This window comes from Carettochelys insculpta, chromosome 1 (genome assembly GCF_033958435.1).
Source record: "Carettochelys insculpta isolate YL-2023 chromosome 1, ASM3395843v1, whole genome shotgun sequence".
Taxonomy (NCBI): domain Eukaryota; kingdom Metazoa; phylum Chordata; order Testudines; family Carettochelyidae; genus Carettochelys; species Carettochelys insculpta.
Genome location: NC_134137.1, coordinates 363,255,840 through 363,272,524, shown reverse-complemented (window position 1 = coordinate 363,272,524; position 16,685 = coordinate 363,255,840). Strand labels below are relative to the sequence as shown.

At 43.0% G+C, this 16,685-nt stretch overlaps 1 protein-coding gene across 2 annotated transcripts in view; it reads left to right on the top strand.

Annotated features, from left to right (window-relative positions):
- LOC142025035 (semaphorin-3D) overlaps window positions 1–16,685 on the top strand; it is a 228,517-nt gene that overhangs the window by 135,107 nt on the left and 76,725 nt on the right. For both annotated transcript variants that reach the window (XM_075017431.1, XM_075017441.1), the window contains exon 8: window positions 2,079–2,221. In XM_075017431.1, coding sequence (XP_074873532.1) covers window positions 2,079–2,221 — 143 coding nt within the window. The remainder of the gene's footprint in view (window positions 1–2,078; window positions 2,222–16,685) is intronic.

Below are 16,685 nucleotides of genomic sequence, written 5' to 3'. Positions count from 1 at the left end.
TGACCTTTCGCGGGACAGACCCACTTCTTCAGACCATAGCCAGACCAGAACAGAGTGCTGCTTGACTGCTTTTTTGTTTTGATAATATATAGACTAGCATGGCTCTCTCTCTGTTACTATCTAAAATGTATAGTAATGCCATTTGTTTTCTCTATAAAACACACAAAAACCCATTTCACAGATTTTTATATTTGTTTTTGTATATAGTGTGAAAGGGATACTAAAGATGAAAGGACATGTGGAAAAAAAAAGAAAAAAAATCATGATCTGTTTATTACATTGATTTCTATATCTTTACGTGTGTATGATTACCTTTTCCAGATTGTTTGGATGTCACTTTTAACTTTCATGTTTTCAATTGTGAATTTACATCTTGAAGTATTTCGTTACTTATATATTCCTGTTCCTTTATTTAATTTGTTTCAGATCATCTTAAATCTTTTCCAGGAATTGATATTAGTGCATTTATTTTGAGATTTAATTTGGCAAGTAATCCAGTAAAATTATAATTTAAAAAAAACGGAATTCAGAGTTTAAAACAATCTGACTGTATTAAGGGTTTATTAAGGATTTTTTTCAGAATTCTTTTTCCCGTTATCCCTATATGCCAGTAACCACCTTGGAATCTTATCAGTGCATTTATTAATGGCTCGGGCTTGGATTTTCAGAAAAACCTAAAAGGGGCTGGGTGTGAATCCGGTGACTAACTTCTTTAGTCTCATTTGAAAATACTGTCATGAATTATCTCCTGTATCCAATTTTACACTAACAAAACTCCCTGGAGTCATACCAGTGTGAAGCAGGATTATTACAATGATTGTTCTGACCCATATATTTTAGCCTCTGGCATCAACATACTGAGAATTTAAACAAACATTTAAATATGAATCAATTAACTTCTTTACAGAGGCAGATAAAGATATCATTTCCTACAAACCACCAGTTTACTCCAACATTGTCCTTGTTTTGTCCCCACTTTACTACTCCCCAGCCAAGCTATTGGGGAAAAAGATACTTAACTGCACCCTGTCAGGGCTAGAGGTACAGTGCTCTGTCTGACCTGCCTTGGGAAATGAATTCCACAGTTAAGGGCCTTCTCCCTCTGAGGTATTTTGAATGCTCCTTGAGGATCTCAGCCACTGTAGCAGATTACCAGGGCATTTTAAAGCAATTCCCTGAATATCCCCCCCTCTATTTATGTATTTGAATGTTTTTGCTTGTTGTTGCTTCACTGGCTAAAATATCTGTCATTTTGTTACATTCTGATTCGAGTGCACAAACAAAGTGAAATTGCCAAATTTGTGAACTTTTGAAAATGTGACTGTACGGCAGGACAAGGGACATATGAAGCAATTGTCTTAGCAAAACATTTTCAGCACTGTTGACTTCATAGGCCATCCTAGCACAGGTGCAAAGGAAACTTTTGGCTGAGTACAACTGTTATTAATATTTGAGTATGAGTCATGCAAACAAATCGAGGTTATATTGCGCCCTTGCAGACCATCTCTCATAAATATTTGTAGTTTCCTATATCCCTGGATTACTACTAAGTGTTGTCATTTTAAAATTAAATAATTGTGTATCATAGTATATGATTTTTTTTAAAAAAATTTGGCATTAATGCTGTAAACTCACAATGGCAACCAAAGATACCAATCCAGTATTCTGCCAAAGAATACAGTGTGAAGAATAAAAGCTACCCTATTAGATGTAAATACTTTTGAGGCCAATACAGTCTTGTGGCCAAACTTCTCCCAGAGGTGCCCATGATGATGCAATGATTTCACCATGAGGTTCTCCAAGGACACAAACACAAAATCTTGGTCTGAAGCAATGTTCCCACTAATCTTTTCCATGTGTGTGTGGATTTTTTTTATCCATGTGAGGAATAAATTTTATGTGCACCGATGCATTTGTGAATGTGCACCACGAATAGAAACACAAAACCTTAGCTATGGGTTCTCAGCTAATGAGTTAAGTGGCATTTGAATTTCTTTTGAGCAGGCACAAAGCTTACAGGTATTAGAGATTTTTTCATTCTTTAATAATTTGTTTTTGTTTTGTGTGGTTTCTTTTAGGAGCAAAATTTATTGGAACCTATCCCATCCCAGACACATACAATCCAGATGATGACAAAGTATATTTCTTTTTCCGAGAAATATCACAAGATAGCAGTACCTCTGACAAAGCAATCCTTTCCCGAGTTGGAAGAGTTTGTAAGGTGGGAAATGAACATTCTTTCTGTTCCTCTCTTTTTTTTTCCAAAAAAGAAAACTTTTTTCCTTTATGAAATTTCAGATTTGTCCTGCAAGGAGATAACTGAGTCCATAATACTGTCTTAGTAATGTGCAATATAATGGGTTACTTATGATCTCTAAAATTCACTTGCCTTAAAAGCAAAATAGGTTTGATCCTCAGTAAGTCAGCATATTTTTTTAGAAACATAATATTTGCATGATCAATAACGATGCATCTGAATAACAATTGATTCATCTTTTGCTGCTGTAGAACCACACATACAATAGCAAGTTCTTTCAAACTTTCAAAGCCCCCAACTGCTGGCTTGACTGAGGATGAGCTCCAGATCCAGGAGGCACTTCAGGAGGCATTCAGGAGAGGGGACTACTAATCCCTGCACCCCTCCCCACAGGCACCCCCTACACACACACCCATGTGCACACCCCACACCCCCCAACCCCCACACCCTCACCCACAGTAATCAGGGATACAGGGGGTGCTGAATGCTACCATATATTTAACCCTGAACCATTCCCAACATGAAAAATGTAAATAGTAAATAGTGAATAATAAAAGTAACAACCAAAGCCTGATAGGGAGTGAACTATATACATGGGGGTAAGGGGTCAGGGGCACCTACACCTGGATGGGGACTGGGGCAGGAATATTGGGGGGCCCTAATCAAGGGATGGGGTGGAAGGCTGTGAGCTCTGGTGCCCGCGGTCGCCCCTCCCACCCCAGGTGCAAGGTCCCCTGTGGGGCACTGATGGGGCTGGAAGCACTGGCAGGCTGGGACGGTCAGCATCTTGCCCAGTCTCAGCGGAGGTGCCAGAGGGGGGTGGGTTGTGGCTCTGGTGACCCTCCACAGGGCCCATCATGGCCACAATCCATGCTGCAAGGTCTTCAGTGCAGCATTGGGCAGGCCTGGGGGCAATAGGGCGGCCAGGGCCTCAGGGTCATGGGCTGGGAGCACAAGAGCAGCTGAGGAGCCAGCAAGGGAGCTGGGGGGAATGTAGCGGGGACAGCTGGGGGGCAGCCGGGAGGGGCTTGGGGGGCAGTAGCAGGGGATTCAGGGAGTGCTACAGGAGGGACAGCCAAGAGGACCTCGGAGGGCACTATGGGGGGAACAGCCGGGGGGACTGCAGATGGGGTAGCTCAGGGGGCTGGGGGCTGGCCTGCTAGGGCCCTGCACACTGTGCGGAGCATTCCCACCACCTACGCCCAAGTGTCCCGCCTCCACTGGAGCTCGTTCTCATCGAGGGCCAGCCGTCTTTCGGTAAGGGCGTTCTGCTGGCAGAGGGCCACCGTGTAGGCCGCGACCTCTTCCTCATGGCGGCTGCGTCGGATACAGTGCACCAGTGGCCACCGCGCAGTGGGGGCTGGTGCAGGCCCAGCTGGTGGGCTGCTGGGTCCTCCAGCCTGGATGGGGCTGGCGGGCCCCGGGCTCCTCGTCCAGCTGCCCCCGCCCTCAGATGGTACTGCTGTTGAGAGAGGGAGGGTGGGGGTGCAGGGGGAAGTCAGTACCACATCTGGGACCTGAGTGGCATGGCCCCAGTCTCCCCAGCTGGTTACCCCCTCCACAGACCCATGGGATGGGCATGTGCCGGGGGGGCCGCCGTGCGGGCTTGCGTGCACTCACCGCAGCAGCCACTGGGGCATGATGCCAGAGCCGGGGTGCTATCCACAGTGGCCCACCCTAGCAATGGCCTTGTGGGCTGGGGGGAGCTCAGCCTTGTGGGGTTCCAGATGCAGCTCTGCTGCCTGGAGGGAACCTCAGCATGCTCAGGGGGTGCTTCATGGGAGAAGGAGCCAGGTGGTGCTCGCAGGCATGGGTGTGCCCTAGGCCCTGACCCGGGATGGGCTTTAGGGCTTCAGGGCCTTGGGCTGGGGCCCAGGTGTCCCCCTCCCCCCACTGTGCTTTTCCACTGTGCGCACTCACCTGAGGTGGCCTCGTATATGTCAGGTGAAGCCCTACTGGAGGGGACTTGGCTGCTGGTGGTGGAGGGCACCGCAATGACAAGGGAACTGTCTGTGGACTCCCCATCAGATGGGATGTCTACTGTGGCAGGTCCCTTGTGCCCCTCCTCCAGTGTGGCAGGGGGCTCAGTTGCAGCTGTCTCCATGGTGACACAGGGAGGAGACGCATCATCTGTAGCCAGGAGGTTCTGCAGCTCCCAGTAGAAGGGGCAGCTAGCAGGAGCACAGCCAGATTTGCGGGCACTGTACCGGGCCCGCATGTACCACTGCTGCAGCTCCTTCACTTTGCACCGCACTTGTTCTGGTGTCCGGGAGGGGTGGCCACAGGCAGCCAGGCCATTGGCTAGGTGGGCGAAGGCTGGGGCATTCCTCTGTTGCCCTCTGGTGTCCCGGAGGACATTGTCATCGCACCAGAGCCCCAGGAGGTCCTGGAACTCTGGTTCAGTCCGGGAGGGGGCCCTTCATTTTGAAGCCCGTTCGGGGTTCTGGCTCCCCTCATCCAGGTTCCTGGGGCTCCCCTGGGCGGTTTGGGGTACTGGGTGGCTAGCCATCCCTGCAAGTCAGGACTTGCTGGGTGCTGCAGAGCCTCAGTGGAGTGTGGCAGGCAGCTCTGCACATGGTGCCTGTCTCACATTCTCAGCTTCCTGCCACGGGGTCTCCGGGTCCTTGCAACTTTAAAGGCTGCAAGGACCTGGGGACCATAGATGCTCACTGGGGGTGTCTAGAACAGCCCTGCTCTCCAGCAGGCTGCCACCATGGAGGACTGCTTCTTCCGGAAGAAGCAGTCCAGGAACATCTACACATGCCTTCTTCCAGAAGAAGGTCCTCTTCCTGATTCTGGAACGAAATACTGAATCCGGAAGAGGGGGCACCTTCTTCCAGAAGAAATCCAAAAGAGCATCTTACATGTGTAGAAGCTCCACAGATCTTCTGGAAGAAGGCACTGTTCTTCCGGAAGATCTTGCCTGTGTAGAAATGGCCTTTGTGTGTGGATGTTTACCAGTTTTGTTGTCAAAACTCACTAATGTAACCATCCCCTGTATGTTTGTGATTGGTTCCATGGATTTAAGAAGCCTTGGAAAAGTTTACACAAAGCTGTTTTTTGTTTATTTGTTTGTTTTTTAAAGTATGGAGCAGTTAATTAGGAACTGTGTTTTTTATTCAGTTTCCATGGAGTGGCCAATGTAATATTGAAAATATGAGGAGTTCTAATGTAATAGTGGAAATGTTTAGTTTCTTTTCTTTGTGTTTTGGAATAGTATCAATGTCTGTATATTAGTACACTTTGAAAACATTATGTTTTGATTACAAAATGACCACAGCAAAAAACCCTGCATGAAGTAATTACAGAGGTAAATCTGCTGCATTTCTATGGTACTGTTGTGCCTATTTCTTCATTTGCTGATCTTCTGTTGAGTGTTGTCTGAAGCATCAATTACTACTACTAACAGTGAACATTAGCTTCCTAAGGACACTTGAGGGAAAAAAAAATCAAATTAATTGCAAGACTTCTTGATTCAAAAAGAGACATGAAAAGGGCAAATGAGCTAGAAACACATTCCTGCACAGGAGAACAAAAAAAGTGGGTGCACGCATATGTGTGTATGCCAACCCAGGATTCTTCTTTCCACAAATTCCCAGTTGGAACATCAGTGACCACTGGTTCTACGAATTTCCAGTCTGGGTTGACAAATGTTTGCAACAAACCAAGCCACCAGATCTCCATAGCAGTTTGTGTTTAGGTGAACAAAAAGAATTGACAAACTTCAATTGGGTTTTCCACACTAGTATGATTAATGAAACACTGGCAAGGCAAACACATATAATTTACTACTAGATGTGGCTTTTGTTAATTATGAGCAAGTACTTAATGCATTAGGGGAAAATGTTTAGATGGAATCTGGAAAGCTAGAGCACAGAGAGATTATATTAAGATGGGATTCATTAGTGGTAACCCCCCTCTCCTCACAATTTCTACTGAGAAAAAGGACAGATAACATATCCTAATAAAATCAAAAATACCGTAAAAAGTCCTAATGACTAGGGATATCTGAGCCTCAAATGAGATCAAGTTTCTAGGGTAGTGGTGTTGTAGAAAATAATGTTTTCAGTCTTACGTTTTCATTTTTTCCAGTCCAATGAACATTTCAGGGGAACTGATTCCATTGTATTATACGCATGCCACCCCCCACAGTGGGAGTTATGAACGTGTGTAATAGTGTGTACATCTCCAATGTGTACATGGTTGCTGGTCGTACAAGATGAGATATTGCTAAGTACTCAGCAGACATAGTTGCTCACCAGTTCTCAAAACAGCCCGAAGTCCAGCAGGTCCTGTTAACACACACAGTGGGACCTAATAGGTGAGGGTGATTTTGAAAAATCTGCCTACTTCATTTAGGGAACCTAAAGGGCACATTAATAGAAAGAGCATTAGAAGTACAAAAGGACGTATATTTATGCATTATAGACTTTGAGAAAGCATTTGATAGGGTAAAGCATGATGAAATGATAAAAAATTTAGCAGAACTGGACATAGATGGAAGGGGTTTAAGAATAAATGGGAATATTGGGATCAAACAGCAACTGTAAGAATGTGTGGTGAACTAAGTGACTGTAGGAAAATAAAAAATGGGGTTTAGACGGGGTTGTGTGTTTTTGCCAGATCTTTTTAATTTATATCGTGAAAGGATTATGCGAACAATAGAAGGTCTTCCTGGGTTAAATATTGGTGGATACAACTTAAATAATCTTTGATATGCTGACGATACAGTTTTAATTGCAGAAAATGAAAGGGATCTTCAAGAATTAGTCAACATAATTAATAGGAAAGTAAGCTGAAGGGACTTAAGTTAAACCTTGCTAAAACAGAATCATTGGTAATAACTAATAACTAAAATAATAACTAAAAGCAAATTTATGTCAGGGTGCAACATAAGTGCAAACAGGATAGTTATACATCAGGTGATTAAACTTAAATAGTTGGGGTGTTATATCACATCAGATGGTAGGTGTACAATGGAAGTTAAATTTAGAATTGCACAAGCAAAGTCTGCATTCCAGAGAATGAGACATATCCTCACTAACAAGTCATTATCATCAGAAGTTAGGAAAAGAGTTTTGCGATGTTATGTTGAGCCAATGTTATTATATGGGTCTGAAGCATGGACAATCAACAAGCAAGCTGAGAAGTCCATTGAAGACACAGAAATGTAGTTTTTAAGGAGGATGCTGCCTATTCCATGGACAGCTGAGAGGAAGAATGAGTCTATTTTGATTGAAACGCAGTGTAGGAAATCGTTGCTACTGAGAACAAGGACAAGACAAGCAAAATTTATAGGACATGTAGGCTACGTCTACATGTGAAGCCTACTTTGAAGTAGCTTATTTCGATGTAGCGACATCGAAATAGCCTATTTCGATGAATAACGTCTACACGTCCTCCAGGGCTGGCAACGTTGATGTTCAACTTCGACGTTGCGCAGCACCACATCGAAATAGGCGCAGCGAGGGAACGTCTACACGCCAAAGTAGCACACATCGAAATAAGGGTACCAGGCACAGCTGCAGACAGGGGCACAGGGCAGACTCAACAGCAAGCCGCTCCCTTAAAGGGCCCCTCCCAGACACACTTGCACTAAACAACACAAGGTCCACAGAGCCAACAACTGGTTGCAGACCCTGTGCATGCAGCACGGACCCCCAGCTGCAGCAGCAGCAGCCAGAAGCCCTGGGCTAAGGGCTGCTGCACACGGTGACCATAGAGCCCCACAGGGGCTGGAGAGAGAGCATATCTCAACCCCTCAGCTGATGGACACCATGGAGGACCCCACAATTTCGATGTTGTGGGACGCGCAACGACTACACGGTCCCTACTTCGACGTTGAACGTTGAAGTAGGGCGCTATTCCTATCCCCTCATGGGGTTAGCGGCTGCAACGTCTCACCGCTTAACGTCGATGTTAACATCGAAATAGCGCCCAACACGTGTAGCCGTGACGGGTGCTATTTCGAAGTTAGTGCCGCTACTTCGAAGTAGCGTGCACGTGTAGACACGGCTGTAATGAAGCAATTAAGATTTGAACACCTAGTAACGACAGGGAAATTAGATGGTAAACGTGGCAAGGGTAGGCAGCGAAAGAAATTATGGGATAGTATTACTTCCTCATTACGGTGCGGAATCACTGTAAAAATGCTAGAAAGCACTCAAAATAGACAGGGGTGTAGGGCCATGATCGCCTATATCAGTTGGCATGGCACTTAAGAAAGGAAAGATGGGACATTCTGGTGCAGAACTCTTGAAAAAATATGATCTGCACTGTGTGTGCATATGTCTTGATTATACTTAGGCAGTGTAAACATAGTAATAATGGGTAAAGCATAAACTCCCTGGATCTGGTTCTGATGTATCTTCTCTAGATGCCTTGACATGTTGTGCCAAATCTGGTCAACTTAAATCTCTATAGCTGCAGGCATAGGTGTCCATAGCTATGGTTAAATTTGTGATGCATTTTGTGTGGTTAAAAGCCCTACTTGCCCTTCAATATTACTTGATAGTTAAATTTCAACTAATGTAGAGAGTTTTCCTTAAATTTGAGCTTTTGTCTTCCTTCTACCATGTCCACAGCAACACAACATACTACTCTATGTCAGGAGACCAGGAACTAATTAAATGATATGCTTGGTGTGCATAATTACAGTTCATTCAACTAGAGCTTCACTGCTCTGTCTCATTGTTTCCTAAGTCGCTTCTTACATTTTAGTGTTTGAGGTACATGCTGAAATTAGAAGAGGCAGTAAACACACCAAAAGGCTTGTGTCTTTAATATAAGAGGTTAGACAGTAGAAACCACTTTGTACTTGAATTCATTGGCTGAACAATACAGTCTCACACTTATCTTCTCCCTTAGGGAAGTCGTCTCTGTAGAGCATTCCTCTTGACCAGCTATTTCAGGACATAAAAGATTACAATAATCTGACTTTAAGTTCTTTGCCCAGAGTCAAACAGCTGTCACACATTCTGTTCAGAAGACTGTTCTTATATTTACTATCTTAAAGCATGCTTTGCAATAATGCAGCCACGAAAGCACTGAAAAGGGATCATTTAAGTTTACGTCACTTGCATTCTGTATATCCCTGAAGGATATCATTATAAATGGGGAGGAAGTGCTTTCAGCAGTCATGTCCAAACCAAAATGTATAATTTATCATGACAAATGGTATTTCCTACTTTGGTTTTAACAAAAAAAAAAAAAAACAATAACAAAAACAAACAAGCAAACAAAAAAAACCCAGCTTATCTGCCATACCCGGAATTTCTTGTTCTGCTTCAGGAAAACGGGATGTTCCTACAAATATCAAGCGTAACATTGCTAGTTGTTTGCTTTCATTCAAGGAAGGATTATCTGTGAAAGGCAAAAATATCAGTTTTAAAGATTAATCCTACCTAAGTTTTTATGTATTTTTTTAAATATAGAAAATGTTTCACACTTTATAGGAAACTTTTCCCATCGATGTCACAAGACTGTATCCTCAGGCAGTGTAAATTATTGGAGCTCCATTGACCTCAAGTTAATTTGCACAATTTACACCAGCTGAGAATGTATATTAGACATTTGGCAGACAAAATCATTAAGGCTCAGTGTTAAAATAAAAAAAAAATGTTGTTATTCCTTGAAATTCATCCTAGGGTGTAATAAGGAACTATCTAAAGGAATCTCAGAAATCCTGGAGGACAGGTGAGATCTTAGAAGACTGGAGAAGCATAAGCATAGTATCTGTCTTTAAAAAGGGGAACAAAGAGGACCCAAGGAATTAGACACTAGTCAGCCCAGTTTCAATAACTGGAAAGATACTGGAACAAATTATTACAAGATCAATTTGTAAACACTGAAGGATAATGAATGCAATAAATAACAAAAATAAAATAAAAAATCATGCCAAACCAGCCTAATTTCCTTTTTTGGCAGTGTCTCTGGCCTGGTGGATAGTAGGAAAGCAGTAGACATGATATATCTTGAGTTTTAGCCTGGCTTTTGGCACCATCTGACATGAAATTCACATAAGCCTACCAGGAAAATGTGGTCTAGATCAATATAAGGTGGGTGTGACCAAAACCACTGCTGTATTTCTGCTGTACACACCATTGTAATAATTGCACAAAATACTCCATTCAAGGTATCATCTGAAAATGAATAACTTGTTGGTCAGTAGTATCATGGTGAAATATATGAAGCAGCATTATATGTAAAGATATGAATTCCTCCTATATGATATTTTTACTACAGATATGAAACCAGACATCCCTGCCTAGACAAAAGTTATTCAACAAGCTTATCCTAACAAAGGAATGTGTGTATACCTCACTTTACATAGACTCATAGAACACTAGCACTGGAAGGGACCTCGAGTCCAGCCCCCTGCCCCAATGGCAGGACCAAGTACTACCTAAACCATCCCTGATAGACATCTATCTGACCTGTTCTTAAATATCTCCAGCGACGGAGATCCCACAACCTCCCTTGGCAATTTATTCCACTGTTTGATCACCCTGACCGTTAGGAACTTTTTCCTAATATCCAACCTAAACCTCCCTTGCTGCAGTTTAAACCCGTTGCCTCTCGTTCTATCCTCAGAGGCCAAGAAGCACAAGTTTTCTCCTTCCTCCGTATGACTCCCTGTTAGATACCTGAAAACTGCTATCATGTCTCCCCTCAATCATCTCTTTTCCAAACTAAACAAGCCCAATTCTTTCAACCTTTTTTCATAGGTCACATTCTCTAGACCTTTAATCATTCTTGTCGCTCTTTTCTGGACCCTCTTTAGTTTCTCCACATCTTTTTTGAACTGCAGTGCCCAGAACTGGACACAATATTCCAGCTGAGGCCTAACCAGTGCAGAGTAGAGAGGAAGAATGACTTCTCGTGTCTTGTTTACAACATACCTGTTAATGCATCCCAGAATCATGTTTGCTTTTTTTGCAACAGCATTATGCTGTTGACTCATATTTAGTTTGTGGTCCACTATAATCCCTAGATTCCTTTCTGGTGTAGTCATTCCTAGACAGTCTCTCCCCATTCTGTATGTGTGAAACTGATTGTTCCTTCCCAAGTGGAACACATTGCATTTGTCCTTATTAAACTTCATCCTGTTTACCTCAGACCATTTCTCCAATTTATCCAGATCCTTTTGAATTATGACCCTATCCTCCAAAGCAGTTGCAACCCCTCCCAACTTGGTATCATCTGCAAACTTAATCAGCGTACTTTCTATGCCAATATCTAAATCATTGATGAAGACATTGAACAGAACCAGTCCTAACACAGACCTCTGCGGAACCCCACTTGTTATACTTTTCCAGCAGGATTGAGAACCATTAAGAACTACTCTCTGGGTATGGTTATCCAGCCAGTTATGCACCCACCTTATAGTAGCCTCATCTAAATTGTATTTGCCTAGTTTTTTGACAAGAATATCATGACAGACCGTATCAAATGCTTTACTAAAGTCTAGGTAGACTGCATCTATCACTTCTCCCCTATCCACAAGGCTTGTTATCCTATCAAAGAAAGATATCAGATTAGTTTGACAAGATTTATTCTTTACAAACCCATGCTGGCTGTTTCCTATTACCTTACCACCTTCCAAGTGCTTGCAGATGATTCCTTTAATTACCTGCTCCATTATCTTCCTGGCACTGAAGTTAAGCTGACTGGCCTGTAGTTTCCTGGGTTATTCTTATTCCCCTTTTTATAGAAGGGCACTATATTTGCCCTTTTCCAGTCTTCTGGAATCTCTCCTGTCTCCCATGATTTTTCAAAGATGATAGATAAAGGCTCAGATACCTCCACTATCAGATCCTTGAGTATTCTAGGGTGCATTTCATCAGGCCCTGGTGAGTTACAGACATCTAATTTTCCTAAGTGATTTTTAAAGAAGGCCCTCAAAACAGCAAGGGGAGAAGATGGTTAACAGAACAATTTTCATGTTAATAAACACAAGTTGGGGAAGGAAGAACATGAAGCCTCCTTTTACTACCAGACATAGGGTTTGTCTATACTACCACCTTCATTCGAAGGAAGGATGGTAATTAGAGTGTTGGGAGTTTACTAATGAAGTGCTGCTGTGAATAGGCAGAACTTCATTCAGCAAATTCCCCTCCACAGCAACTTCGAAGTTTTAAACTTCGAAGTACTGGCACGTGTCTAGCCGCAGCTCACACTGACCCTCAAAATGTTGAGGTGTAAGGGGACTTTGAAGTTGCCCTGGCACTTCGAAGTACCAGCGGGTGAGCTGAGGCTAGATGCGTACCAGTACTTCGAAGTTTAAAACTTCGACGTTGCCGCGGGGTGGGGGGGGGAAATTTGCTTAATGAAGTGCTGCCTGTGCATGGCATCCCTTCATTAGTAAACTCCCAACACCCTAATTACCATCCTTCCTTCGAAGGAAGGTGGTAGTGTAGACAAGCCCATAGTGTTGCCTTCTTTTCTATTTGGATGGACTTGGCTTTGATGGATAACCTTCAGAAGACTCCACTTTAAAGATTCACTGAATGATAAAATGAAGCTCCACGTTATCGCTTTTCACCTAAGAAGACAATGGCTATGGTTACAATGAGCCAAACCGCGGGCAGCAGTATGCAAATAGAGAGTATTAAAAATGCAAATGGCTGCTCATTTGCATATTCGCTCACTAGCAGACGCTGCTGCTGGCACAAAAAAACCTGGAAAAAATTAGGCATAAGAGGCTGCGGACAAAGAGGGGTTTTCCCTGTCAGAACCACATTTACACAGCTTTTTTTGTACCGTTGGCAGTGTCTGCTGGTAAGCGAATATGCCAATGAAAGGCAATTTGTATTTTTGAGACTGCCCATTTGCATATGGCTGCTGGTGGTTTGCTTCAGTGTAACCATAGGCTATGACTCCAGCACCTTTAGGCCTGAGGGATACCTCCTGAGCAAGGTGAGGGTCAGTCTCTATTTTAGTTAGAGCTTTGCACCACACTTAGCTAGGTTAAAAATCTAAAATTTTAAACATGTATTTTCACTTTTATTTGCTAGTAATTGTTTTTAATTGTATCTCTTATATTGAATTCATTTAACATCTTATCTACTTCTGTTAATAAACTTGTTTTATTGATAATTTAAACCAATGCAGAGCTGAAATGTTAAGTATTTCAGGCTAAAAAAATACACTTTTGAATATTCACACCTTAACAGGAACAGCAAAGTTTAAGATCTGAACCATCCAGAACACACATTTTTGGGAATATTCAGGACTGGGAGAACTGGGCTACCCTATAGCAGTAAAGTAATCAAAGCTAATGATCACCAGAATGGAACTGTGGGGCTATAGACAGGCTGCTACCATTCAGAGCTGCAGAACCAGGGTTTTCTAGCACACAGGTGTACAGAGTGCAATCTGGATTCTGGTAGACTGGTTGTGAACAAGACTCTCAAGTGAAAAGACTGGGAACAAAGAAAGGTTGTGGCTTTATTATTTTCTGTTCCTTTATTTTGAGTAAGGGAAATAGAACACAAGAGCTTGTAAAGATGAGCAAGAAGTAGAAAAAGCAGGTGTGACAATAAAACAGGTGCTGAACTCCCCAAGAAGCTGTGAAAAGAGCTGTGTGCACAGCGAGATCAGTCAGCAACTGATCAGAATGTCACAGCTGATGACTATGCTGCACTGACATGCCAGAAAGCAGGATGAAGCATCTGCTCCAGGCTGAGTGTCAGAGTGGGTCCCTTTTTCTCCTACAGCCCAGGCAGTTGTCCACGCAGATGGTACTCCAGATGATCCAGCAGAGGTAACAGTGTTGGCAAGAAATTCAGATCTATGGAGATTGGAATAGACAAAGCCACCACTGGAGGACAGATGGATGTAACTAGAAGCCGTGTGTTTGAGTAAGGTGGCACAGCTGGAAAGACAGAAGTTTGCTGACCCCAAACTGTCTAGCGTAGACATTCAAATTATGATGTGTATGCTGCCAGGTTGATTGTAAGCAGCCCAGGTTGGGAACCAGAACAGCAAAATCTCATCAGGCACTCGAGATTACAGGGCAGGTAGTGACACAACTCCTTGTCGGTCTGATTTGCACTTGCAAACTAGGACCAATTCTAGGAAGCATATCTTCCTTCTGAAGACATTTCATAGGATCTTAGTGTTGGAAGAGACCTCAGGAGGTCATCGAGTCCAACTCCTCACTGAAAGCAGGACCAATCCAAACTAAACGATCTGAGGCAGGGCTTTGTCAAGCTGGAAGTTAAAGAATTGAAGGGAAGGAGTTTCTACCACCCATTCCAGAACTTCACCACTCTCCTTGTGAAACAGTTTTTTTCCTAATATCCAGCCTAGGCCTCCCCTATAGCAACTTCAGATCATTGTTCATTTTTCTGTCACCTATAACCACTGAGAACAGCTTCCATCTAATCCCCCCTGTGCTGGTTTGCTGGCTAATCACCTCTGCAACACCCTCTCCCAAAGGCTTTTATGGACTTTCAGATTAATGTGTGTACCATGTGACGGCTTTCACACATCAACAAGCAGCATGTTGTCCTTTTAAGGTCTGTTGTCTTGGACACAGTCAAGGCAGGAAGCAAGATCAATACAACATTTTTTTCTGACCCTGATGACTATAAGGTATCTGACCTTAAGCTATGTCAGAGCTTTTGGACTAGCTTTACTTTATTGGCTCTGGTGAAGGCATGATGGAAGGAAGTACCTGTATAATTTTCAGACCCTCACGGGTGAGTTTTAGCACTATGTTTATTAGTTTCTGTGAAATTTCATGGATTGAAACATGGTAAAAAATATGTCATGCTAATATAAAAGGAGAATACATACAATTTACTGAACCAGAAAGAGAGAGAGAGAGAGACTGAATAATCGTGACAAGGTTTCAAGATGCAATCCATGTTAGTGAGGGGTGTTGTCTCTACAGCCCTGACTTCATTTCAGTGCCTTGCTGCTGTAGCTCCCAGCCTCCAATGCTCAAAATCAGCAAGAAGCATACAGATCACACCCTAATGGACTGAGTATGGCTGCAGACCTGGTCCAACAACTCTGATCCCTGTAGCTTCCAGATATGGCCGCTAAGAGGAGAGGCAAAGGTGGCAATTACCCTGGGGACCATTGATTTAAAAGGGCACAAGCCTCTGGGCTACCCATGGCAACTATCATGGCAGCAGCAGTGGTAGATCTGAACTCTTTAAATCGCTTCTGGAACCCCCTTTGGCATGGTCGGGGCAGCACTGAAATGTGGCTGGAGAAGGCTGCCCTCACATGATGGTAAGGACTCAGTGTAATAGCTTCCCTAAGGGATCTTGTGACAGCTTCATCTGTGCTTTCACCTTGTGCTTTCAGGATTTAAATCTAAATCTAGTGTTTATGAACACTGAGGTCACCCTGTGGTTAGGTGGGAAACCAACATATTCCAGAACTACTTTGCCCACTTCTTCTGAGATACTTCAGAAATTCAGTTCACAGTGTAATAATTGAAACCACTTAAACCAAGGTCTCAAATCTAATGTGGCATTACATGACCCATCTAGTCACCAGATTTGCCTGTAGCTTCATGATCAAGTGTGTTACATTAGTAACTTGCAGATTTTTCACTGAGTCCTATTGATATTATTTGTATATTTACACTGTACAGCTTATTTTAATGAAACATGAGAAAACAGATTGTTGCATGGGTTCACAGTAGTCAGAGACAGAGGGGAAGGATTTAGATGGTGGTGGCCACGTTAAAGACACTTGGCTTGTTTTTTTGGGTAAGAAAGCTATGACAGCTAATGGGGGTAAAGCTTAAGTTTGTTATGTTGAACTTCAGTAAGGCTTTTGACCAAGTACTGAATAAAAGTTTTGTCCAGTTCTGCAATCATCTTTTGCTTACTCAGAAGTCCCATTGAAGTCACTATGGCTACGTCTACATTAGAAGCATTTGTCTACAGAAGTTACTGTCAGAAGAGATGTTCCGACAAAACTTCTGTCAACAGATCACACCAAAACATAAAAGCAGATCTGCTCTGTCAACAAAAGGGCCCTCCAGCATGCCAACACGTCTTTTTTGTCAACAGTTTCTGTCAACAAAACACATACTGGCTACATCTACACTACAGAGTTTTGTACACAAAACAGGGGTTTTGTTGACAAAATTTTCAGACCATCTACACACAAAATGCATTTTGTCGACAAAAACTGTCAACAAAAAAGTCACATAGATGCTCTGGGGGCCCTTTAGTTGACAGTAACTTCTGTAGAGAGATGCTTCTAGTGTAGACATAGCCTTTGTGTGTAGAAGCTCCACAATTTTCGTTGTCATAACCCGGTTCTGTCTACAAAATTATTTAGTGTAGATGTAGCCTAAGAATGTGCACACCAATGATATCACAGAGCCTTTATACTAATGAATAACTACAGATAATTAGATAAATGAATGAGGGCTTGTCTTTGTATAAAAGGCTGCAGT